This window comes from Heptranchias perlo, chromosome 1 (assembly GCF_035084215.1).
Source record: "Heptranchias perlo isolate sHepPer1 chromosome 1, sHepPer1.hap1, whole genome shotgun sequence".
Classification (NCBI taxonomy): Eukaryota; Metazoa; Chordata; class Chondrichthyes; order Hexanchiformes; family Hexanchidae; genus Heptranchias; species Heptranchias perlo.
The window spans coordinates 194,567,591-194,593,673 of NC_090325.1; the positions used below are offsets into that span (position 1 = coordinate 194,567,591).

The 26,083-nt window shown below is 46.9% G+C and overlaps 1 protein-coding gene across 5 annotated transcripts in view; it reads right to left on the reverse strand.

Annotated features, from left to right (window-relative positions):
- The window catches only part of LOC137330689 (electrogenic sodium bicarbonate cotransporter 1-like), a 174,086-nt gene that overhangs the window by 140,076 nt on the left and 7,927 nt on the right, over positions 1–26,083 (reverse strand). For all 5 annotated transcript variants that reach the window (XM_067994515.1, XM_067994517.1, XM_067994514.1 and 2 more), the window contains exons 2-3: positions 22,469–22,542; positions 13,729–13,914 (exon numbers count right to left, since the gene is read on the reverse strand). In XM_067994515.1, the coding sequence (XP_067850616.1) occupies positions 13,729–13,914; positions 22,469–22,541 (259 nt within the window). In that variant the 5' untranslated portion in view covers position 22,542. The remainder of the gene's footprint in view (positions 1–13,728; positions 13,915–22,468; positions 22,543–26,083) is intronic.

Consider the following 26,083-nt stretch of genomic DNA (forward strand, 5'->3'; position numbering starts at 1 on the left):
CAATAGGTGAGTGTTTGGGCCACACTGTAACTGTACAGAATGGATGTGACTCCACGAGGACAATGAAAGAGTTAAAGAATTGGATTTCCATCTGGTAACCAAACCCTAGCTACACAGTAACTCTTAGTAACCACATTCACATATCAATGTTTAACAAGCTCTCAATTGCATCAGACTTTCAGAAGTATAAAGATCAATAATTTATTCATTTCATAAAATAATATCTGTTCCAATATCAGAGCGAAATCTAAACTGTCAACAAATGTGTACAGAAGCAAATTCTAAGTTTTCCGTGGAATGGTCTGTTTGTTTTGTTCACCTCAAGATCTAATACTGGAGAGTATAGGACAATGCATGGATTACAATGATGTAGACTTACAGTGCCGAATACATAATCATGCAGCACAGAAGGAGGCCATTCGGCCCATCGTGCCTGTGCCGGCTCTTTGGTAGAGCTATCCAATTATTCCCACTCCCCCCTGCTCTTTCCCCATAGCCCTGCAAATTTTTCCCCTTCAAGTATTTATCTAATTCCCTTTTGAAAGTTACTATTGAATCTGCTTCCACCGCCCTTTCAGGCAGCGCATTCCAGATCATCACAACTCGCTGCGTAAAAATGTTTACCTCATGTCGCCTCTGGTTCTTTTGCCAATCACCTTAAATATGTGTAGTACATTAAAAAAAATCAGTGGAAGCAAGGAAACAATCTAAATTTCATCGCAGTAATACGATGATTAACGTTTAGTCGTCGACATACAAGAAAGTTACACTGCGAGTTCTCTCGAGTACGAGGATTAAGCCCCTAAAATTCCATTGTGAATATTTGTTGGACCTGCCCTGCAGACTTTCCACTGACACCAATCCCTCAGTTATCTCATATTGCAACTGTGAGCAGCAGTTGTTCTCCACTAAAAATATAACACAGCCTGTGGCCTACAAAGTCCAAACTGTACTGGTTCCTGTGGCCTTAGCCTTGCCCTGTGAGAATATTACACAGTTCTGGTCTCCATATTACAAAAGGGATTACAGAGGCACAGGAGAAGGTGCAAAAAAAGATTCATTAGGATGATACCAAAACTGAGAGGTTATAACTATCAGGAAAGACTGAACAGACTGGGGGCTCTTTTCTCTAGAAAAGATGTGGAGATGCCGGTGATGGACTGGGGTGGACAAATGTAAGGAGTCTTACAACACCAGGTTATAGTCCAACAGTTTTATTTGAAACCACAAGCTTTCGGAGGCTTCCTCCTTCGTCAGGTGAGTGTAGGGTCCCACACTTCACCTGACGAAGGAGGAAGCCTCCGAAAGCTTGTGATTTCAAATAAAACTGTTGGACTATAACCTGGTGTTGTAAGACTCCTTACTCTAGAAAAGAGAAGGCTGAGAGGTGACCTAATAGAGGTCTTTAAGATTATGAAAGGGTTTGATCGGGTAGACGTAGAGAAGATGTTTCCACCTGTGGGGGAGTCCAAAACTAGAGGTCATAAATATAAGATCGTCACTAATAAATCCAATAGGGAATTCAGGAGAAACGTCTTTACCCAGAGAGTGGTGAGAATGTGGAACTCGCTCCCACAAGGAGTAGTTGAGGCGAATAGTGTAGATACATTTAAGGGGAAGCTGGATAAACACATGAGGGAGAAAGGAATAGAAGGATATGCTGATAGGGTGAGATGAAGTGGGGAGGAGGCTCGTGAGGAGCATAAACACCGGCACAGACCACCCAAGTCGAATTCGACCCCACCCAGCTCTTCCTGTCAGCATCTTCTAGCAAAAGTCCTAAGTCCGTTTTATAATCAGCTTGTACGCAGCCGGTCAAGGTCAGGATCTGGAGGCACTTGAACAGCCTTGTTCAGTGTTACAACAGCTTCCCTTGCTCAGGATGATGAAGCTTTTTTTTTTGCATTTTCTAATTAAGAGCATCGAGGTCAGACTCCTTGGGGTGGGGGTGGGGGGGACAGGTCTCATCTTGCGAAGTCCTCGTGCGCTTAGATCAATGCTAGTATCAATTGCAGTTCTCTCCAGATTAATATTAATGAGAACATCACTGAGAAGGAAGGACAGGAGGATGGAAGGAAAGACAGGAGAGAAAGTAAGAAAGAAAGAAGGAGCAAAAGAAAGAAAGAAAGAAAGAAAGAAAGAAAGAAAGGAAAGAAGGAAAGAAAGGAAGGAAAGAAAGAAGGAAAGAAAGGAAAGAAGGAAAGAAAGAAAGGAAGGAAAGAAAGAAAGAAAGGAAAGAAGGAAAGAAAGAAAGGAAGGAAAGAAAGAAAGAAAGGAAAGAAGGAAAGAAAGAAAGGAAGGAAAGAAGGAAAGAAATAAAGAAAGGAAGGAAAGAAGGAAAGAAGGAAAGAAGGAAAGGAAGGAAGGAAAGAAAGAAAGAAAGGAAGGAAAGAAGGAAAGAACTAGCAATTATATCGCGCCTTTCACAACCTCAGGATATCCCAAAGTGCTTTATAACCAATGATGTACAGCCAATGAAGGGGGCTAGCCAATCATGGCTGGCTGCCCCAAACAGGATGATGGCGCCAAGTGGGCCTCTTTCCTGGCCGCTGTCGGCGAGGGGGAGGGGCGGCTGGCGCTGGTACGGGGTCCGCGCCCTGAGAGAGCAGTGATGGCCTATCTTCCCACTGCAGCGGGTGCCCAGTTGCATCTGTCAGGAGGAGACAGGAATGGGTGGTGAGCCTGCAACTCTCTCTCTCTCTCTCTCTCGTGTCAGATTCCGCGCAGGGCTGAAATCGCCCTGTACACCAGCCAAGTATCTGGCCCTGTACAAAGGGCACTTTGTCCCTGACCACCAGCACTTGGGATCTGAAAGAAATCTTCAGCTGCCAACAACGGGGTTTAGCTCCAGTGTCTAATATTAGCTATTGGGATTAGGGACTATTTTAATGACTGTATATTCCTTTTAAACTGATTACTTTGAAAGTAACATAAACTATTAATTTCAAATGGCTAATCTATGATGTTTATAGGAGATTATAGCAACTTGTTCCCTTTTTAATCCCTTAAAGCAATTGCTAATTATGTCTGTGGTCAGTCATGCACGCTGTGTCCAATTTACTTACAGTCATTATTACATCGGTCTGCGTGACAATGCCAGGGGGATGAAAAGTGAGATGTAAAAGCTACTTTTCACACAGACTCCTCAAATCCTTGAACAATACGTTTCACTGAATCCATCTTGGAATGTCTGAGCCCCGGATTCTTCGAAGCAACTTTTTAAAATTCTGGCGCGATCAATCAATGGATGATCTTTTTACAATTCAATTAAAATGCTATTAACCTGGATTTATTGTGCTGGGTCTTATTTCGCATGATTGAGTCCACAGAAATCTGCACTGCGCAATTAATGGACGAACTTCCATACATGTTAGGCCAGGTGTCAGCCATGGCTCGCTGGGTAGCACTCTTGCCTCTGAGTCAGAAAATTGTGGGTTTCAAGTGCCACCCCAGAGACTTGGACACAAAATCCTGGCCGACCCTCCCGTTGCGGTACTGAGGGAGTGCTGCGTTGTCGGAGCTGCCGTCTTTCAGATGAGACATTAAACCGAGGCCCCGTCTACCCTCTCAGGTGGACGTGAAAGATCCCTACTTTGAAGAGGAGTAGCAGAGGTGTCCTGGTTTATATTTAAATTTTACTGCACTTCAAAAGTACTTCATTGGCCGTAAAGAGTTTATGGCATCGTGAAAGGCACCTTATGAATGCAAGTTCCTTCTTCTTTATCACTCCTCATTACATCGCAAAGCTCTTCACATCCAATTACATTCTTTAGAGGTGACTGTTGCTATTAGCACCCAATTTGTGCACAGCAAAATCTGCAGACAGCAAATGAGGTGAATGATCATTGAATCTGTTCTTGGTAGTGTTGGGGGAATATTGGCCAAGACACCAGGAGGACTCCCTGTTCTTTGTGCTCTGCCGTGGGATATTTTATGTCCACCTGAGCTGGGAGATTGGGCCTCGGTTTAAAGTATTATCCAACGACAACATCTGACAGTGCAGCGCTCCCTCAGTACTGACCCTCCGACAGTGCAGCGCTCCCTCAGTACTGACCCTCTGACAGTGCAGCGCTCCCTCAGTACTGACCCTCCGACAGTGCAGCGCTCCCTCAGTACTGACCCTCCGACAGTGCAGCGCTCCCTCAGTACTGACCCTCCGACAGTGCAGCGCTCCCTCAGTACTGACCCTCCGACAGTGCAGCGCTCCCTCAGTACTGACCCTCCGACAGTGCAGCGCTCCCTCAGTACTGACCCTCCGACAGTGCGGCGCTCCCTCAGTACTGACCCTCCGACAGTGCAGCGCTCCCTCAGTACTGACCCTCCGACAGTGCGGCGCTCCCTCAGTACTGACCCTCCGACAGTGCGGCGCTCCCTCAGTACTGACCCTCCGACAGTGCAGCGCTCCCTCAGTACTGACCCTCCGACAGTGCGGCGCTCCCTCAGTACTGACCCTCCGACAGTGCAGCGCTCCCTCAGTACTGACCCTCCGACAGTGCAGCGCTCCCTCAGTACTGACCCTCCGACAGTGTACCACTCCCTCAGTACTGACCCTCCGACAGTGCGGCGCTCCCTCAGTACTGACCCTCCGACAGTGCGGCGCTCCCTCAGTACTGACCCTCCGACAGTGCGGCGCTCCCTCAGTACTGACCCTCCGACAGTGCGGCGCTCCCTCAGTACTGACCCTCCGACAGTGTACCACTCCCTCAGTACTGACCCTCCGACAGTGCAGCGCTCCCTCAATACTGACCCTCCGACAGTGTACCACTCCCTCAGTACTGTCCCTCTGACAGTGTACCACTCCCTCAGTACTGTCCCTCCGACAGTGTACCACTTCCTCAGTATTGTCCCTCCGACAGTGCAGCACTCCCTCAGTACTGTCCCTCCGACAGTGTACCACTCCCTCAGTACTGACCCTCCGACAGTGTACCACTCCCTCAGTACTGACCCTCCGACAGTGTACCACTCCCTCAGTACTGTCCCTCTGACAGTGTACCACTCCCTCAGTACTGTCCCTCTGACAGTGTACCACTCCCTCAGTACTGTCCCTCCAACAGTGTACCACTCCCTCAGTACTGTCCCTCTGACAGTGTACCACTCCCTCAGTACTGACCCTCCGACAGTGTACCACTCCCTCAGTACTGTCCCTCTGACAGTGTACCACTCCCTCAGTACTGTCCCTCTGACAGTGTACCACTCCCTCAGTACTGTCCCTCCGACAGTGTACCACTCCCTCAGTACTGTCCCTCTGACAGTGTACCACTCCCTCAGTACTGTCCCTCTGACAGTGTACCACTCCCTCAGTACTGACCCTCCGACAGTGTACCGCTCCCTCAGTACTGACCCTCCGACAGTGTACCACTCCCTCAGTACTGACCCTCCGACAGTGTACCACTCCCTCAGTACTGCTACTAAAGTGTCAGCCTAGTTTACACACTCAAGATCTGGAGTGGGGCTCGAACCCACACCGTCTGATTCAGATGAGTGTGCGACCAAAGCATGGCAGGTTTCTAACATCTAACAAGCACTGGTACAACAATACTGCCTGATTATCACTGTTGTCATACACTGAACGCTTGGAATTTATTTTTTCCCCGGAAAGCACGGACTCCTTTCAGGGGCATGGTTTCATGGGGACCAGCCCATGTGACCATTTTTGGGTGTGATTTTTGTATTGACTTTTTTTGATGTAGATGAATCTTCAGGTGACGTGATGAAATCACTTACTCACTTAATCACTCACTCATTCATTAATTTGCTCAATCACTCACTCATTAACTCACCCAACACTTGCTCACAAACTCACTCATTCACTAACATGCACAACCCTTCACTCAATCACTAACTCACCCAATCACTCACTCATTATCTCACTCATTCACTCACTCAGTGGTATCTCACTCTTTCACTAATTCGCTCACACATCTTGGATATAAGGATGTGGGTTTAAACCTGCACAGGCCAGCATGCAATCTCCAGACCCCCCTCATGACTGTTGTGGTTGGAAGTGCTCAGGCTAAGGGTACAAGGCTGGGAAACTCCAAAATTAACTGGATGAGGAAGTAAAAAAGAGCAAAACCGTCAACTGTACACAGCAATCACGTCAGCCTATGAACCACCTACAAAGCTAACAGAAGCTGACCGTGATGGGGGGGGGGAATGGTTTAATAAGGGGGGGGGAGGGAAATGGTTTAACGGGGTGGGGTAGGGAAATGGATAACAAGGGGGGGGAGAAATGGTTTAACAAGTGGGGGGGGGAATGTTTTAACAAGGTGGGGAGGGAAATGGTTTAACGAGGGGGGGAGAAAAGGTTTAACGGGGGGGGGGAAATGGATAACTGGGGGGGGGGGAGGGAAATGGTTTAACGGGGGGGGGGAGGAAAATGGATAACAATGTGGGGGGGGGGAATGGTTTAACAAGGGGAGGGGAATGGTTTAACAAGTGGGGGGGAAGGAGATGGTTTAATAAGAGGTGGGGGGAGGAAATAGTTTACTGAGGTGTTGACAATTAGAGAAATATTAGGAGTGAGATTTTCTGGTGAGCAAGAATAATAACGATTGGAGATCTACTGAAGCACATGGAACTGAGTTTATTATTCAGAGAAACACCCACCAAAATAGGTAAAGAGTGAGTGAATCACTCCAGGTGTGTGATACCTGACAATCATGGTTTAAGCAAAGGAAGAAAGTGAGAGGATACACTCGATTTGACAACTGATCATTTTGCAATGTGCTCAATTTCAAGCTGTTTGTGAATTAAACAGAAATTACATAGAATTTACAGCACAGAAACAGGCCATTCGGCCCAACTGGTCTATGCCGGTGTTTATGCTCCACATGAGCCTCCTCCCTCCCTATGTCATCTCACCCTATCAGCATATCCTTCTATTCCTTTCTCCCTCATGTGTTTATCCAGCTTCCCCTTAAATGCATCTATGCTATTCGCCTCAACTACTCCTTGTGGGAGTGAGTTCCACATTCTCACCACTCTCTGGGTAAAGAAGTTTCTCCTGAATTCCCTATTGGATTTATGATGATATTTATGATTCCTAGTTTTAGATTCCCACACAAGTGGAAATATCTTCTCTACGTCGACCCTGTCAAACCCCAGCATAATTTTAAAGACCTTTATTAGGTCACCTCTCAGCTTTCCCTTTTTTAGAGAATTCAGGGTACAACGTGCAAGAATCTGCTTAAACTTTGATACTCAATCAAAAGCAGAAATACTGCGGATGCTGGAAGTCTGAATTAAAAACAGAAAATGCTGGAAACCCTCAGCAGGTCAGGCAGCATCTGTGGAGAGAGGGAAACAGGGTTAACGTTTCAGGTCGATGACCTTTCGTCCGACCTTTCAGGTCACTGACCGGAAACGTTTAACTCTGTTTCTCTCTCCACAGACGCTGCCTGACCTGCTGAGTATTTCCGGCATTTTCTGTTTTTATTCTAAACTTTGATACCGTAGTTTTAAACCAGCTTCGGGTGAAAAGGGTTCGAGTGGCACTTATGAGATCAGTGTGATTCTTGTCCTTCCCCCCCCTTACAGTACAAGTCTGGGCACCCAGTGGACACGCGTTTAATTCAGGCACCTCTGCTGGGACAAGACGCTGCGTAAACACCGAGGAGGGTCACGTTCAGTTTGGATAAACAGGGCTGGACTCAATTAGTTGTGTAGATAGCGTATCGAGGATTTCCCCCAACTGGCTCCATTGGTAAAAGCACTGTCCAGGTCTGGAACCAGTGCCTCCATATTAAATCCCCAGCCTGTGCACAGGTTAGCTGATGTCAGTAAGGGGCAGTGATGAGGATGCTGCTCTACGCCTCGGCGGCCCTATATTAGGGAGCTGACGAATCAGCCAGAAGTCTCTGTTGTAAAATCACTGGTCAGTGTCTCCTGCTGGAATCTGTACATGTGTGGATCTCATGAGCCCCCTCCGCGCCCCCCCCACCCCCACAATGGTTGAATGGCCAGCTGCCACTCACAGTCTGGACTCATACGTAAGGTTACTTGGGGTGCATTTACACTACAGGTTTAGCATCGGTTCTGGCTTCGAACCACCGCTAAACTTGTACAGCGTAAGTCAGGCATTCAGTGCCGAGCTGATCCTGGAGTGGAGCAGAGCAGAGCAAGACCATTATATCCAGGGAGTCTCACTCTGTTTCACTCCCGGGCCTGGGTCAGGCCTCAATTTACACTCTCACTGCAGCATCAGTGTGAAATGAAAGCATTTCTCACCAACACTCCTGTTGTAGTGTGAATGCAGCCTCAGTGTACTGGTACCAATATAGTACACGGAAAAAACACACATAAATTAATGCACTTATTGTTCGATAAGCCCTTGTGTGAAGCTCTTTCACAAACTCAGGACGTCCCAAAACATTTAACAGCCAATAAACTACTTTTTGAAGTGTGGTCACTGTTGTGCACAGCAAGGTCCCACAAACAGCAATGTGATAATGACCAGATAATCTGTTTCAGTGATTTTGTTGAGAGATAAATAATGGCCCAGGACACTGGGGAGAATTCCCATGCTCTTCTTCGAAATAGTGCCATGAGATCTTTGGTATCCACCTGAGGGAAGACAGGGCCTTGGTTTAACATCTCATCTGAGAGACGGCACCTCAGGCAGTGCAGCACTCCCTCAGTACTGTACTGGAGGGTCAGCCTAGGTCATGTGCTCAAGTCTCTGGAGTGGGACTAGAACCCACAACCTTCTGACTCATCTGACTAATTAAGTCCAGCCATGTTTATTCAAACTGAACTTTTGATGACTGAATACAGGATACCTGGTATGTATACAAGAGCTCAGTCTAGGTACTGTACTAGTCTGATATTACAGTATTCATACTGATATCTATTGTGTATACAGTGGTTCTATCTAGGAACTTGTACCAGTCCGATGTTACATCATTTACACCGATACCGTTGTGTATACAGGGGCTCAGTCTGGGTACTGTACTAGTCTGATATCACAGTATTTATAGATACCTGGTGTGTACACAGGGGCTCAGTCTGAATACTGTAGTAGTCTGATATCACAGTATTCATACTGATGCCTATTGTGTATACAGCGGTTCTGTCTAGGTACTATACTAGTCTGATACTCCAATATTTATTCTGATGTGACATCCTAAAGTGTTTCACAACCAATGGATTATTTTGGTAGTGCAGTCACTGTTGTTACTTAGGCCAATGTATCAGTGCGCTGTAACTGTTTGTACCAGTACCCTGGGGTGAACAGCTGCTCTCCCCGTGCATCAAACACAACATTTCGCACTGTCCGACGTGGTACTGAGCCAAACTTTCCACAATGTCCCATGTTCGATCCCTGCTCTGTGCTGAGTTAGCTGGTTTCAGCCAGATCTCGGTAGGGGTGCTGCAATCGGTCAAGGCCCCTGGGCTGGAGAAGAGGGGAAATAAACCAGCCCTCTTTCTGGCTCCTGATCGCTATCCAGTGGGCCATTCCTACAAAGTGTATGTGGGGTGAGGATCGTACTCAGCAATGGTGACGCTCCCAATAATGCATAGCCTGCCACGATTTACTGTTGAAGCTCTGTCACTTGAGCAAAGATATGCAGGAATCTCAAGCAACTAATGGGAGGAAACCTTCCATTTTGGGCAACCGTGAATGCCCATCCCAAAATGGGAGCCCTGAAGCACCGAATGCATCCTGTCATGAATTAGCAGCTTCGAAAGGAAGAGGGAAAAGGAAAAATGCTCTGCACATCACAGGGGACAACCGAACCCCAAGTTGTCGTTCGCTCAGCTATAATAACATACGAGCTGGACTCTAGAGAGTCCAATCGTCCTTCACACACGTGAAGCATCTGCAAGAAATCTCTTCATCACTGGTGAACTCTTCTCTATTGAGTAGATTTTACCAATGTGTGCTCCCGGTGGAGAGACTCACATGTTGGGAGCACCACATCAGGAATTCAGACACAATGGTCCACTGATCTCAGTCCCCGAATTCACAATGCTGTGTTCCCAGTTCATAAAGCTCTGCAGCAAGAGTGCAAATTCATAACATTTATCCTTATATATTTAAACTGCTGCCCATAATAGAAGCTCATGAATACAAAATGGACTTAGGCAAAGAATTAACAGAGCTCAGCTAATTATAACCACAGTACTAGCACAGGCTCACTGATCTAGGGATTATGGTGTGCTGGCCTTTCAATTGGTGAGGGTGGGTGTCATTGTGAACTCATCAAGTTAATAAGACCATGGTGACCCCATGGCTCTTCTCTTATGTGAAATACTTACTAAAACATTTTTTAAGCCTTCCCCAATGTCAAAACATAGTTATTGTTTTTTATAAACACTGAGACTGGTGCACAGTTCTGGTCTCCATTTTACAAAAAGGATATAGAGGCACTGGAGAAAGTGCAAACAAGATTTATAAGGATGATACCAAAACTGAGAGGTTATAATTATCAGGGAAGATTGAACAAACTGGGGCTCTTTTCTCTAGAAAAGAGAAGACTGAGGGGTGACCTGATAGAGGTCTTTAGAATTATGAAAGGGTTCAATAGGGTAGACGTAGAGAAGATGTTTCCACTTGTGACGGAGTCCAAAACTAGGGGTCATAAATATAAGATAGTCTCTAATAAATCCAATAAGGAATTCAGGAGAAACTTCTTTACCCAGAGAGTGGTGAGAATGTGGAACTCGCTACCACAAGGAGTGGTTGAGGTGAATAATATAGATACATTTAAGGAGAAGTTAAATAAACACATGAGGGAGAAAGAAATAGAAGGTTATGCTGATAGGGTGAGATAAAGAGGGGTGGGAGGAGGCTCGTGTGGAGCATAAACACCGGCACAGAACAGTTGGGCCGAATGGCCTGTTTCTGTGCTGTAAATTCGATGTAATTCTACGTATTAACTCTCCCACTGCATTGCCTGAGGAGGAGGAGGAGGAGGAGGAGGAGGAGGAGGTGGGGCTGTGCGTGTCAGACTACAAGGGTGCCACTTTTTCTTTCAAAGCTGGTTACATTGCCCAGAACTTGCAGGATGGAGTGGAGGGGACGCAGAACAGTAAAGGTGGGCGTGCGTGGGAGAGAGTGGGCACAAGATCCATTGGCACAACTGAGGCAAGAAGGGAACATTAGTAACATGGGAGTAGGTCACTCAGCCGCTTGAGCCTGCTCCGCCATTCAATTAGATCATAGCTGATCTGTACCTCAACTCCATCTACCCGTCTTGGTTCAGTATCCACTAATACCCTCACCTAACAAAAATTTATCAATCTTAGTTTTGACATTTTTAATTGACCCCCCAGCCTCAACAGCTTTTTGGGGGAGAGAGTTCCAGATTTCTGGTGGCCAATACTTATCCCTCAACCAATGTCGCTAAAACAGATTATCAGGTCATTATCACATTGCTGTTCGTGGGATCTTGCTGTGCGCAATTTGGCTGTCGCGTTTCCTACATTACAGCAGTGACTACACTTCAAAAAGTGCCTCATTGGCTGTAAAGCGTCCTGAGGTTGTGAAAGGCGCTATATAAATGCAAGTCTTTCTTTCTTTTAGTCTGTGTATCTGTAGGTGGTACAGGAACTGTAATTATAATCCGAGGAAGGGGCCAAATCACGTCAAAATTTGAACAGAGAATGAGCAAAAGAAAATGTGGCCCATCGCTTTGGTATCACTGAGTGCCTCCCCTGTGTTCCAAATCCAGCCCCTCCTCGAAAACTGAGTAATGAAGTAAAGAGCGATTAAGAGGAGAATAAAAGGTACAGACAAACGAACAAACTTGGTCTTTTATTTCCTTCGACATCGGGTTGAATTGTGACCTCAACCAGTCACCGGGCTTCAAAAAGAAAGCTTTCCCTTTCACCAACGAACCACTGAATTTCCATGGAGATGTCCACAGACTGAACTATTCTGACACAACTAAACAAAAGGGCCAGTGTGGATAGGAGGTTCTGTCTGGGGGGAATGAGGGGGGAAGGGGGGGAGTGAGGGGGGAAGTGAGGGGGGCAGGGAGTGGGGGGGAGTGAGGGGAACTAGCAAAGGGGGTAGTGGGGGGGAGTGAAGGGGAGGGGGAAGTGAGGGGTGGGGAGTTGGGGGGGGGGGCAAGTGAGGGGAGAGTGAAGGGTGGGGCTGGGGGGCAGGGAGTGGGGGGAATGAGGGGAACGAGCGAAGGGGAGGGGGGAGTGAGGGAGGTGGGGAGGGAGTAGGGGGAGTGAGGGAGGTGGTGAGGGGGGAGTGAGGGGGAGTGAGGAACGTGGGGAGGAGGGTGAGGGGGGAGTAGGGGGAGTGAGGAGGGGGTGAGTGAGGTGGGGAGGGGGTGAGGGGGGAGTAGGGGAGTGAAGAGGGGGTGAGGGGGGAGTAGGGCAAGTGAGGAGGGGGTGAGTGAGGAGTGGGGGAGTGAGGGAGGCAGGGAGGAGGGAGTAGGGGGCGTAGGGGGAGTGAGGAGAGGGTGAGGGGGGAGTGAAGGAGGTGGGGAGGAGGGTGAGGGGTGAGTGAGGGGGTGGTGAGCACGGGACTCTAGACAAAAAGGAAAATGGAATTCAAACTCTTCGGCAGAATGTTACTGGAAGTTACAAAGCTCACTGGCAAAATCTAACCTTTTTTTTAATGGCAAAACTGGTCGGAATGGTGATCAAGGAAAATGAAACCTATGGTAGAGAGAGCAGGGACATTGCAGCAGGAGCCTCTCCAGTAAAATACTGCGAGTAATTGGAATGCTGACTACCCCAAAGTGGATAACGTCACCTGCATTTTGCAAGTCAGCTGGCTTTAATCTTGAACCCTGCACCGTCCCTGCTGACATTACTAGAGAACTGATCACTGCTACTGCAATGTGCTGAACAAATTCAAGTAAAAAGCTTGCCAACTCTTGCCTTCTCACAAGATGCAATCGAGACTGCAGTGGTCAAGGCACAATCTGCAAACTCAGAGTCCCGAACCTAACAACAACAACAACTTGCATTTCTATAGTGTCTTTAGCGTAGCAAAAAAGTCCCAAGACGCTTCACAGATTTCGCAGACAAAATCTGACACCGAGCCACATAAGGAGATATTAGGACAGGTGACCAAAAGCTTGGTCAAAGAGGTAGGTTTTAAGGAGCGTCTTAAAGGAGGAGAGAGAGGCGGAGAGCTGGAGAGGTTTAGGGAGGGAATTCCAGAGCTTAGAGCCGAGGCAGCTGAAGGCACGGCCGCCAATGGCAGAGCGATTAAAATCGGGGGATGCGCAAGAGGCCAGAATTGGAGGAGCGCAGAGATCTCGGAGGGTTGCAGAGCTGGAGGAGGTTACAGAGATAGGGAAGGGGGCGAGGCCATGGAGGGATTTGGTCACGATCGTAGATGAAGGCAGAAGCTTCTCATTGCTCCCTGGGGCCATTGACATTCACTGGATTAGACATCATCCTCGTGTGTTGCAAATTCTTTTTGCAAGATACAGCGGTTAGAGGAAAGCTCAGGTATTTGACTGTTATTGATGCGTGCACACTATCACCCGAGTCCTTTTGATCTTTAGTACAAATGGAAATGGTCTTCCCGTTTACATTAAGCTCCCAGGTAGTTTAATTCGAATGGCTCCTTTTGGTTTTGTTGGGATTTTGTTGTTTATTTTGATATCTTTTAGTTTGATAGGACTATTTGTTTGTTTATTATATTATTAAAAGGGGCACCTTCCCCTGTAAAGACACGAGTAGGATCACTACTCACAAAGGGAAGAAGTTGACCATCGAGTGGTTTGAGTATGTAAAGGTTATTGCGGTACTCACGGAGTGGTTTAAGAAGACTCCCATATGTCTGGTCTTCATTGTTTTCGGTGTCCGAGCGGTCATAGGAATCGGCTGTCCTTTCCCGCTCCCTGCTCCTCTCCTTTGGCTCTGCCGCACGCCTCCGACGACGCCTCCTTCTCCGGTAGCTCTTTGGGACATGAACCCCAATATAAACAGTGTGGTGGCCTGAAAATAAATACACGAAGGGTGAACCACTGATTAGGCTTTCGTAATGCACTGGGTATCCAAGCATGCGCTGTATTGGTACAATTCTACTTTCACAGTTCACATTCAACACCAAATTTGTATGAGGGAGAGGGGGTGGTTACACATACAGGGGACAGACTAAGCAACAGTGGAATAAGCTGCTTATACCACTGGAGGCATGGGATCAGTTTCCACACATACACTGACAATACCCAGCTGTACCTCTCCACCTGGAGTTGACGGAGTAGATAGAGAGAAACTCTGGTGAGGGGAGGGGGGAGTCCAGAACAAGGGGGGCGTATCCTTAACATCAGGCACTGTAATAACATCAGGCACTGCATCAACATCAGGCACTGCATCAACATCAAGCACTGTAATAACATCAGGCACTGTAATAACATCAACATCAGGCACCATAATAACATCAGGCACTGTAATAACATCAGGCACTGTAATAACATCAGGCACTGCATCAACATCAACATCAGGCACTGTAATAACATCAGGCACTGTAATAACATCAGGCACCGTAATAACATTAGTTGAGGTGAATAGTGTAGATGCATTTAAGAGGAAACTAGATAAACACATGAGGGAGAAAGGAATAGAAGGATATGTTGATAGGGTGAGATGAAGTAGGGAGGGAGGAGGATCATGTGGAGCATAAACACCGGCATAGACCAGTTGGGCCAAATGGCCTGTTTCTGTGCTGTAGTTTCGATGTAACTTGATGTAACACTGCTTCATCATCAGGCACTGCATCAACATCAGGTCCAGCATTAACCCTTAGCATCTCACAGACAAATTTACTCATCCAGATGTGCTGATCCTCTGAGAGCAGCCAGCAGTTATGCTGGTCAGTCAGCAACTCCTTCCCATTTTGACATTAAGAGAAAGCATCAAGGGTTGATTGGGCTGTCTCAGACCTGACTGAAATCCGTGCCATTCAATTGCTTGAATCAGTTTTCAAAAAATTGTTGCAACTTCCAAGAATAGATAGTGTGAAAAACGAGGGAGAGGGAAAATGGAAACTTTTCTTTTCTCAATTATTCATTCTCAATTTGCAAGCATCGCTGGCAGGGCCAGAATTAATCGCCCATCCCTGTTGCCACAGCAAGATCCCAAAAACAACAATGAGATAATGACCAGATAATCTGTTTTTTTAGTGATGTTGATTGAGGGATAAATATCGGGCCCAGGACACCGGGGAGAACTCCCCTGCTCTGCTTCAAAATAGTGGCCGTGAGATCTTTTACCTCCACCTGAGAGGGCAGATGGGGCCTCGGTTTAGCGTCTCAACCGAAAGGCACCTGCGATAGTGCAGCGCTCCCTCAGTGCTGGCACCGGGAGTGGCAGCAGCCTAGATTTAGTGTTCAAGTCCCCTGTTGGGGATCAATCACTGAAATTAGAATCGGCTGTAATCACGTCCCCAGCAGTGAATCAGATGGTACTGCGAGGATTGATGGTGACCCACTAATCCATAGATCTGGATCACAAGAGAGTTTTGGACCCACAACGCCCGCCTGCCAAACTTTACTGAAGTAGATTCCTCGCAAGGCCTGGCAAAAGATCGGACGAGAGTCCCGTGCAATATCTGACTGTTAACGTTCGGAAAATGCTGCTTTCCTTCAACTCCCCTCCCTCAACAGAATGGCCTGAACACCTGCCATTTTTTCACAGGGTGGTGGATTAAGTCCCGTAAGGGCTAGATTAGCCAGTCTGTTACCTCGACGATATTTTTAGTGACTGAAAGTAGCTGAGCGGGAGTTTCTGTGGCTCAGTAACTCGACGCTTTTTGCCGTTTATATTTCCGGTTTGTTGTTTGAATTTTGTGGGCTTTTCCGGTTCTGGATGGGACTGCTCTCCGTAATCTCGCTTCATAAATCCGAAATCGGAACACCAGCTAGGAAAAGGATGCTGCAGAACTTGGAGGCCCGAGGGTCATAGAATGATACAGCACAGAAGGAGGCCATTCGGCCCATCGTACCCGTGCCGGCTCTTTGAAAGAGCAATCCAATTAGTCCCTCTCTGCCCTGCTCATTCCCCATAGCCCTGCAAATTTTTCCTTCTCAAGTATTTATCCAATTCCCTTTTGAAAGTCACTATTGAATTTGCTTCCACCGCCCTTTCAGGCAGCGCATTCCAGATCAGAACAACTCGCTGCATAAAAAAAATTCTCCTCATCTCCCCTCTGGTTCTTTTACCAATTACCTTAAATCTGTGTCCTCTGGTTACCGACCCTCCTGCCACTGGAAACAGTTTCTCCTTATTTACTCCATCAAAACCCCTTCAACCCTTGAGCTTGCAGAACATTAAATGAAATTTGTTTTTCAGAACTGAGTTCTGTATCTGGGTTAGTCTTGCGGATGTTGATGTCACCCATTGTATTTGAAAGCTGGATATAGGAACATAGGAACAGGAGTAGGCCATTCAGCCCCTCGTGCCTGCTCCGCCATTTGATAAGATCATGGCTGATCTGTGATCTAACTCCATATACCTGCCTTTGGCCCATATCCCTTAATACCTTTGGTTGCCAAAAAGCTATTTATCTCAGATTTAAATTTAGCAATTGAGCTAGTATCAATTGCCGTTTGCAGAAGAGAGTTCCAAACTTCTACCACCCTTTGTGTGTAGAAATGTTTTCTAATCTCACTCCTGAAAGGTCTGGCTCTAATTTTTAGACTGTGCCCCCTACTCCTAGAATCCCCAACCAGCGGAAATAGTTTCTCTCTATCCACCCTATCCGTTCTCCTTAATATCTTATAAACTTCGATCAGATCACCCCTTAACCTTCGAAACTCCAGAGAATACAACCCCAATTTGTGTAATCTCGCCTCGTAACTTAACCCTTGAAGTCCGCGTATCATTCTAGTAAACCTACGCTGCACTCCCTCCAAGGCCAATATGTCCTTCCGAAGGTGCGGTGCCCAGAACTGCTCACAGTACTCCAGGTGAGGTCTAACCAGGGTTTTGTATAGCTGCAGCATAACTTCTGCCCCCTTGTACTCTCGATATAAAGGCCAGCATTCCATTCGCCTTATTGATTATTTTCTGCACCTGTTCATGACACTTCAATGATCGATGTACCTGAACCCCTAAGTCCCTTTGGACATCCACTGTTTTTAACTTTTTACCATTTAGAAAGTACCCTGTTCTATCCTTTTTTGATCCAGAGTGGATGACCTCACATTTGTCTACATTGAATTCCATTTGCCACAGTTTTGCCCATTCACCTAATCTATCAATATCGCTTTGTAATTTTATGTTTTCATCTACACTGCTTACAATGCCACCAATCTTTGTGTCATCGGCAAACTTAGATATGAGACTTTCTATGCCTTCATCTAAGTCGTTAATAAATATTGTGAATAATTGAGGCCCCAAGACAGATCCTTGCGGGACTCCACTAATCACATCCTGCCAATGTGACTACCTACCCATTATCCCTACTCTCTGTTGCCTTTCGCTCAGCCAACTTCCTAACCAAGTCCGTACTTTTCCCTCGATTCCATGGGCTTCTTTATGTGGGACCTTATCAAATGCCTTCTGAAAGTCCATATAAATAACATCCATTGACATTCCCCTGTCCACTACTTTAGTCACCTCTTCAAAAAATTCAATCAGGTTTGTCAGGCACGACCTACCTTTCACAAATCCATGCTGGCTCTCTCTGATTAACTGAAAATTCTCGAGGTGTTCAGTCACCCTATCCTTAATTATAGACACCAGCATTTTCCCCACAACAGATGTTCGGCTAACTGGTCTATAATTCCCCGGTTTCCCTCTCTCTCCTTTCTTATATGACAACACAAGTACCTATAACCTAAAGAACGTGCTACAGTGAAAGGGGTTTCTGGCATTAATGAATCGTCAGTCGTGGGAAAACACTGCGGATGCTGGAAATCCATCAGCCGTGCCTCAGTGGGTATCACTCTCGCCTCTGAGTCAGAAGGTCGCGGGTACGAGCCCCACACCAGAGGCTTGAGCGCACAATCCAGGCTGACACTCCCAGTGCAGTACTGAGGGAGTGCTGCACTGTCGGAGGTGCCGTCTTTCGGATGAGACGTTAAACCAAGGCCCCGTCTGCCCTCTCAAGTGGACGTAAAAAGATCTTGTTGCACTATTTGAAGAAGAGCGGGGGAGTTCTGTCAGGATCGTGGCCAATATTCCTCCCTCAACAGACACCAAAAAACAGATTGATGATACCCGGACTTCAAGGGTTAAGTTACGAGGAGAGATTACACAAATTGGGGTTGTATTCTCTAGAGTTTCGAAGGTTAAAGGGTGATCTGATCGAAGTTTATAAGATATTAAGGGGAACAGATAGGGTGGATAGAGAGAAACTATTTCCGCTGGTTGGGGATTCTAGGAGTAGGGGGCACAGTCTAAAAATTAGAGCCAGACCTTTCAGGAGCGAGATTAGAAAACATTTCTACACACAGAGGGTTGTAGAAGTTTGGAACTCTCTTCCGCAAACGGCAATTGATACTAGCTCAATTGCTAAATTTAAATCTGAGATAGATAGCTTTTTGGCAACCAAAGGTATTAAGGGATATGGGCCAAAGGCAGGTATATGGAGTTAGATCACAGATCAGCCATGATCTTATCGAATGGCGGAGCAGGCACGAGGGGCTGAATGGCCTACTCCTGTTCCTATGTTCCTGGATTATCCAGTTCACTCAAATCGTGGTTTCTGGGACCTTGCTGTGCATGAATTAGCTGCCATGCTTGCCTCTCTAACAGCTGTGCCAGTAACCCATTGGCCGTAAAGTGATTTGGGGTGTCCCGAGGACATGACTGGTGCTGTATAAATGCTCGGTCTTTCCAACTATGGAAACTTTATACCATGTCAACGTATCATAGTCCGTCACGTGACCGAACTAAATTACAAGCAGAGGTTGCAGCCTGACACACGTTAAGCTTCCTTTGATTGACTAAAATGAATGTAATGTAGTTTCGGGAGTGCCCCATCCGTGGCCTGTGAGCCCCATGCCGCCTCTGAGTCGTGGATATCCAGCCCTCCGAGCCCAGGCTACTTACTCAACGCCAATTGCACTTAGATTTATAATTTATTAAAACATCAGCAAAATACTGCGGGTGCTGGAAATTCCAAACTACTCAGCAATTAACACATTCTTGTTGTGCCTCCTGCCTCCTATTATCTAATGCTGATATCACTACAGCCATTTAAACTATCGCCAGTTTTCCACTTAAGCACTTTACAGGCCGAAAATATTCAATCAACAAACCAACGAATCTGAAATAATGTGTGGGTGGGGGAGGTGTGAGAGGTGGGGGGTGGGGAGTGGGGGAGGTGTGAGAGGTGGGGGGTGGGGGGGTGGGGGAGGTGGGGGAGGGGAGTGGGGGGGTGGGGGAGGTGTGAGAGGTGGGGGAGGGGAGTGGGGGGGTGGGGGAGGTGTGAGAGGTGGGGGAGGTGTGAGAGGTGGGGGAGGGGAGGGGTGGGGGGGGTGAGGGAGGTGTGTGGGGGTGAGGGGTGTGGGGGAAATATGGGGGTGGGAGAGATGTTGGGGGATAGGGGAGGTTGTGGGCTGGTGCTTGGGGTGAGGATCCCCTATCGATACACAGCCGATGGGGGGTTCCTACCCCTGGGGTCTCTCCCCCCTCTCCCACTTTCTCCACCATATTCCCAGGCCACGGGACCCCTCTCCTCTTTGCCGGATTTTCCAGGCTTCCCTCCCCCTCCGCTATTCTGCTGTTGCCATTTACACCTCCTCTGGACCCATCTTTTGTTTCTTAACCTGTCCCATTCCCACCCTCCTTGCCTTGCACCATCGTCCCTTTTGTCAATTAATCACTCCCGCCCCTCCACCCTATCACAGACCTTCAGACCTTCCCCTTTTGTTCTTCCCCCCTCTCCCTTTTCCCTGACTCTGTACTTGCTTATAAACGGTTAAATCCCTTAAAATCTTCCCGTTCTGATGAAAGGTCATCGACCTGAAACGTTTAACTCTGTTTCTCTCCCCACAGCTGCTGCCGGACCTGCTGAGCGTTTCCAGCATTTCCTGTTTTTATTTCCGATTCATTGGCCTGTTGCTTGAATATTGCGGGTCTGGAAATCTGTAAAAAGCTGTTCTCTCATCAGTTAATAAATCCCACCCCCCTCCACACACACACACACACTCACTCTCACACACACACACTCACACACTCATACACACACACACACTCACTCTCACACACACACACACACACACTCTCTCACACACCCCCCTCCACACACACACACTCTCACACATACACCCCCCTCCACACACACACACTCTCACACACACACACACACACTCTCACACACACACTCTCACACACACACACACACACTCACACACGAGATGGAATGATCTGTAAATGTGCTTAAATGGAAAACAGGAGATGGCTTAAATGGCAGAAGTGACACCAGCATTGGATAATGAGAGAGGTATAACGAGGGGCGTTAAGACATTTATAAGACACTAAGAATGTGTGAATCGCCGAGGCATTAGACTGAGGCAGGTGGAAATGGAAGCACCAAAAAAAAACCTGGCAAAGCAGAGCCAGCTCCAGCTGCCCGGGAATCTCGGAGGTGATTCGGTGACGCCTTTTGCAAGTGCGATCCCAAGCTCCCCGCCGTGTGCCACCTCAATCCCCCATCCCACTCTCTGCCAGACCGCTCTGTCTTTGGCCTTCTACACTGTTCCAATGAAGCTGAATGCAAACTCGAGAAACACTACCTTGCGTTTCTTATCAGGCACTTTGCAGCCCTCTGGCCTGAATATTGACCTTCAATATCCCTCAGACTTTAACTAGAGCTCCCACTTTCTCTTCACAGGGAGCACTGGCGATGGGGGTGTGAGATTACTTTCCTCTCTTGTTCAGAATAGAAAAAGGAGAGAACGATTCCAGTGCTCTCCTGACCGGCCTCCCATGTTCCACCCCCCATAAACTTGAGCTCATCCAAAACTGTGCTGTCCGTATCCTAACTCATAGAGTCATAGAGTTATACAGCACGGATAGAGGCCCTTTGGCCCATCGTGTCCGCGCCGGCCATCAAGCCCTGTCTACTCTAATCCCATATTCCAGCATTTGGTCCGTAGCCTTATATGCTGTGGCATTTCAAGTGCTCATCCAAATGCTTCTTGAATGTTGTGAGGGTTCCTGCCTCCACAACCCTTTCAGGCAGTGAGTTCCAGACTCCAACCACCCTCTGGGTGAAAAAGTTCTTTCTCAAATCCCCTCTAAACCTCCCGCCTTTTACCTTGAATCTATGTCCCCTTGTTATAGAACCCTCAACGAAGGAAAAAGCTCCTTAGTATCCATCCTATCTGTGCCCCTCATAATTTTGTACACCTCAATCATGTCCCCCCTCAGCCTCCTCTGCTCCAAGGAAAACAAACCCAATCTTCCCAGTCTCTCTTCATAGCTGAAACGCTCCAGCCCTGGTAACATCCTGGTGAATCTCCTCTGCACCCTCTCCAAAGCGATCACATCCTTCCTGTAGTGTGGCGACCAGAACTGCACACAGTACTCCAGCTGTGGCCTAACAGTGTTTTATACAGCTCCATCATAACCTCCTTGCTCTTATATTCTATGCATCGGCTAATAAAGGCAAGTATCCCATATGCCTTCTTTACCACCTTATCTACCTGTTCCGGCCGCCTTCAGGGATCTGTGAACTTGCACACCAAGATCCCTCTGACCCTCTGTCTTGCCTAGGGTCCTCCCATTCATTGTGTATTCCCTTGCCTTGTTAGTCCCTCCAAATTGCATCACCTCGCACTTTTCCGGGGTTAAATTCCATTTGCCACCACAATCCCGTTCTCCCATCACCGCTGTGTTGGCTGACTGGTCCAGCAATGCTTCGATTTTAAAATTCTCATCCTTGTTTTCAAATCCCTCCATGCCCTCGCTCCCTCCCTATCTCTGTAACCTCCTCCAGCCTCTACAACCCTCCGAGATCTCTGCGCTCCTCCAATTCTGGCCTCTTGTGCATCCCCGATTTAATCGCTCCACCATTGGCGCCGTGCCTTCAGCTGCCTGGGCCCTAAGAACTCTGGAATTCCCTCCCTAATCCTCTCCGTCTCTCTACCCCTCTCTCCCTCCTTTAAGATGCTCCTTAAAACCTACCTCTTTGTCCTAATATAATTCTCCTTATGTGCTCGGTGTCAAATTTTGTCTGATAATCGCTCCTGTGAAAAGCCTTTGGATGTTTTACCACGTTAAAGGCACTGTATAAATGCCAGTTGTTGGTTATTACAGAAATATCGCAAACTTGTTTATCGACTGAAAGCGGGGATGAACTGGTTTGTATTAAAGCATCTGCAGTCACTGGGTTGGTTTAAGCCAGCACCTCGTCACTCGATATGTGCACAGAAAGAAAGATCTTGCATTTCTATAGCGCCTTTCACAACCTCAGGACGTCCCAAACGCTTCACAGCCATGAAGTACTTTTGAAGTGTAGTCACTGTTGCAATAATAAAGCCCACTGCTGGGTACGTGCTGCAATTAAATGAGCAGAAAGGAGTTTGTATTTACATACCCTCCACTTCTTCTGCGTCGCAGACATGTTTGATAAAGGAAGCACCTCGGTCCAACACTGCCTCATCTTCCATCCTGTAGTAATAGAAGAGGAAGAAAGATTGGTCGCATTTTTCATGAAGTGTGCTGTTTGGCGACTAAGCTTTGTTTTGGGGACGTCAGCATGTTCATTTTCCCTCTCTTGGGTAAAAGGACATTGGGACCACAGCAAACACACATCGTCGACAATCCTGCCCTTGAAAGGACCGCTGTCTCGCCAGGTATAAAGCAAGTTAATCCAAGCCGGGGGAGGCTCATTTAAGGCAGATTGAGTTTGACGTGTTGAGATGTGACAGGGTTGGGCTGCAAACGCAGCTGTCAACGTAGATACCGGAGAGACACAACAGGCTAGGGAGTGGGGAAAGGGGCCCCCTTGCATCAGACTCGATTCAAATGCCCAGAGAACGCAGCCTCTCCCTCCCGAAACAACCTTACAAAATCACCTGTTGCAGACAAATATGTCATCTCAAGATCAGCGAGAAATGCTCCAGTATATAGGCAGTTCTGAGGGAGCGCGCACCCCTGTGATCAGGTAATTATTGAAACCCATGCAGGTACCGGATACTGCATAATAAATTGGGAGGAATTGGGAGGAATTTTTACAATAGCGTTGTGCAGGAATACCAGTGAAACACAAATCGTATTATCACTAGTGACAAACTGGCATCACAAAAGTGACAAAAAAACACTCATCAAATCTTAGTTTTTTCAACTGATTCAACAACAACTTGCATTTATTTGGCACCTTTAACATAGTAAAACGTCCCCAAGGAGGGAATTCCAGAGCTTAGGGCCCAAGCAGCTGAAGGCACGGCCGCCAATGGTGGAGCGGTGAAAATCGGGGATGAGCAAGAGGCCAGAATTGGAGGAGCGCAGAGATCTCGGTGGGTCGTAGGGCTGGAGGAGGTTACAGGGATAGGGAGGGGGGCGAGGCCGTGGAGGGATTTGAAAACAAGGATTTGAATTTTAAAATCGAGGCGATGCCAGACCGGGAGCCAATGTAGGTCAGCGAGCACAGGGGGTGATGGGTGAACGGGACTTGGTGCGAGTTAGGATACGGGCAGCAGAGTTTTGGATGAGCTCAAATTTACAGAATCAAGTTACCACTGATCTAAATAGAAGACTCAGAGGCATTGCATTGTGCAGGGGGTTAGATGTGGAGTGTCCAAGTATTTATCTTCAGTGTGTACTGCGGATACTTGAAGGGGGGGGGTCGATATATAACATTTAAATCCACGTTCCAGTAATTTGCATATATCTCGTTAGCAGATATTGATGTTCTCATTTAGGATTTATCCACCAATGAGGCAACATCAGCCCTTCACAAAAGCTCCAGACCCTCGAAATTCAAACAGAACAAAACTTAACAAATAAGAAACATAAATTCAAAAAGGACTACATTGCCCAACCAACCCTCCTTCTCTGCTTCCCAAATTGCTCTCTGTTTTCCAATTAACTATAAACAAAAATATAAAATCAAAGCCTTCTAGAAGAATAAGGACAGAATGCTTGTCTTCCACATAGAGAATCAGGCCTGCGTTGCCCGGTTTAATTACCCTCTGCCCTCTTACACAGGAACGGGTGTAGGCCATTCAGCCCCTCAAACCCCGCTTCACTTGAAGACTACACTTGGTCTCAACACATAGAGGGGAAGCTAGATAAGCACGTGAGGGAGAAAGGAATAGAAGGATATGCTGATAGGGTGAGATGAAGTAGAGTGGGAGGAGGCTCGTGTGGAGCATAAACACCGGCATAGACCAGTTGGGCCGAATGGCCTGTTTCTGTGCTGTAAATTCTATGTAATGCTACGGGAGATCAACTTGTATACAGTTCAGTGTGGGATACACGATGAGCACATCCCCGACACTGAGATTATAAATATATCAGCCAACATTATACTTTGTATAATCAAGAGTTTTTGTCTCAGTGTGATATTAAGCACGGTCTTTATCTGGCGATGGCCTGTCTAAAGGAAAGTTCTACGAGTGTATTAAAACTTAGTAAAAGGAATAAAAGTATGAATCAGTCCCATATTCCAACCTCAGCCTCCTTCAAATGTCTAAATATAGAATCAGGGATGCCTGGGAGTGTGCTCAAGGTGATAATCCAATCGAAGTGTTCAAATGATGTCACAAGCCATGACAGCAAAGCTCCAGCAGGTTATAACTGACATCTCAAATCCAATTAAAATCACTCCAGGCTGTCTCTTATTTTTATATCTTACTTTTCATTATGGCTGCATATAGTGACACCACTATTCCCGGCCCGAATGCAGATGATTGGGTAATGCCCCCTCAATCATGCCTGGAGACCGCACTGCTATAAGTGACTGGGATTGATTTTACACACGTAATAGCCTGTGTACACTGTTTGCTGTAATGATGTGGAGATGCCGGTGATGGACTGGGGTTGACAATTGTAAACAATTTTACAACACCAAGTTATAGTCCAGCAATTTTATTTTAAATTCACAAGCTTTCGGAGGCTTCCTCCTTCGTCAGGTGAACGAATGAGCAGTGGTGTCAGTAGACATTCTGTTTCATTTTACAGAGTGGCCTTATTCCTGTTGTGATCTGCTTTGTATTGAAAGCAGCAATCAGTGTAGAAACCAAATCACAATGCCCACCTCTAGGGGGTTACCAACTCTGGTTGGACGTATTCCTGGAGGTTTCATCACATGACCTCACGCCTGCAACTGGCCCGCCCCCCCCACCCCACACTCCCGCCATTGGTCACCCAACACATCCACCCTCGCAGTTCCCACCCCCATTGGAAAGCCAACAGACTCTTCGTTACCCGATTGGATGAATCTTGACTGTCAGTCAAACAACCATTTTTCCCGTTGCCAATATTTGTATCATTAGTAAACAAAAATATTCAAAGAAAATTAAAATAAACACACCATTTTCTTTTATTGCCCCTATGATTTTTCTCCCTGGGTTTTTGCTGGCGGCAGTGTCCTGGAGATTAACCTTCAATTCCTGGAGACTCTAGGTCAATCCTGGACGGTTGACAACCTCTGTTCCCGTCACTGATATGTGACGGTCACACTGAAAGATCAGTGATCGAATTGGTATTACCTCACATTTAGTAAGGATAATGTCCAGTTAATTGCGCTCTATAGGCAGATATGGTTATAGAGTAAGTGACTAAAATACAGGCTGACCAGCAACTAAACATCAATATTATTTAAATCAACTTCCATAACAACTACAAAGCTATTAACAGCCATACTTGCTCCATGAGCTTAGACTGTGTTATAGCCTCAGACTTTGGGTGTTCAAACTCATTATCTTTGCAGGCCGCAAAAAACCTCAGGACCACGTGGAATGAAACGGCACAGAAGGAGGCTATTTGGCCCATCGTGCCTGTGCCAGCTCTTTGAAAGAGCTATCCAATTAGTCCCTCTGGTTCTTTTGCCAATTATCTTAAATCTGTGCCCTCTGGTTACCGACCCTCCTGCCAGTGGAAACAGTTTCTCCCCATCGACCCTATCAAAACCCTTCAGCACACTCTGTTGTAAAACTCCTTTATATCCCCCTGTTAACATTTTGAACCCTGCTTAATACCAGATATC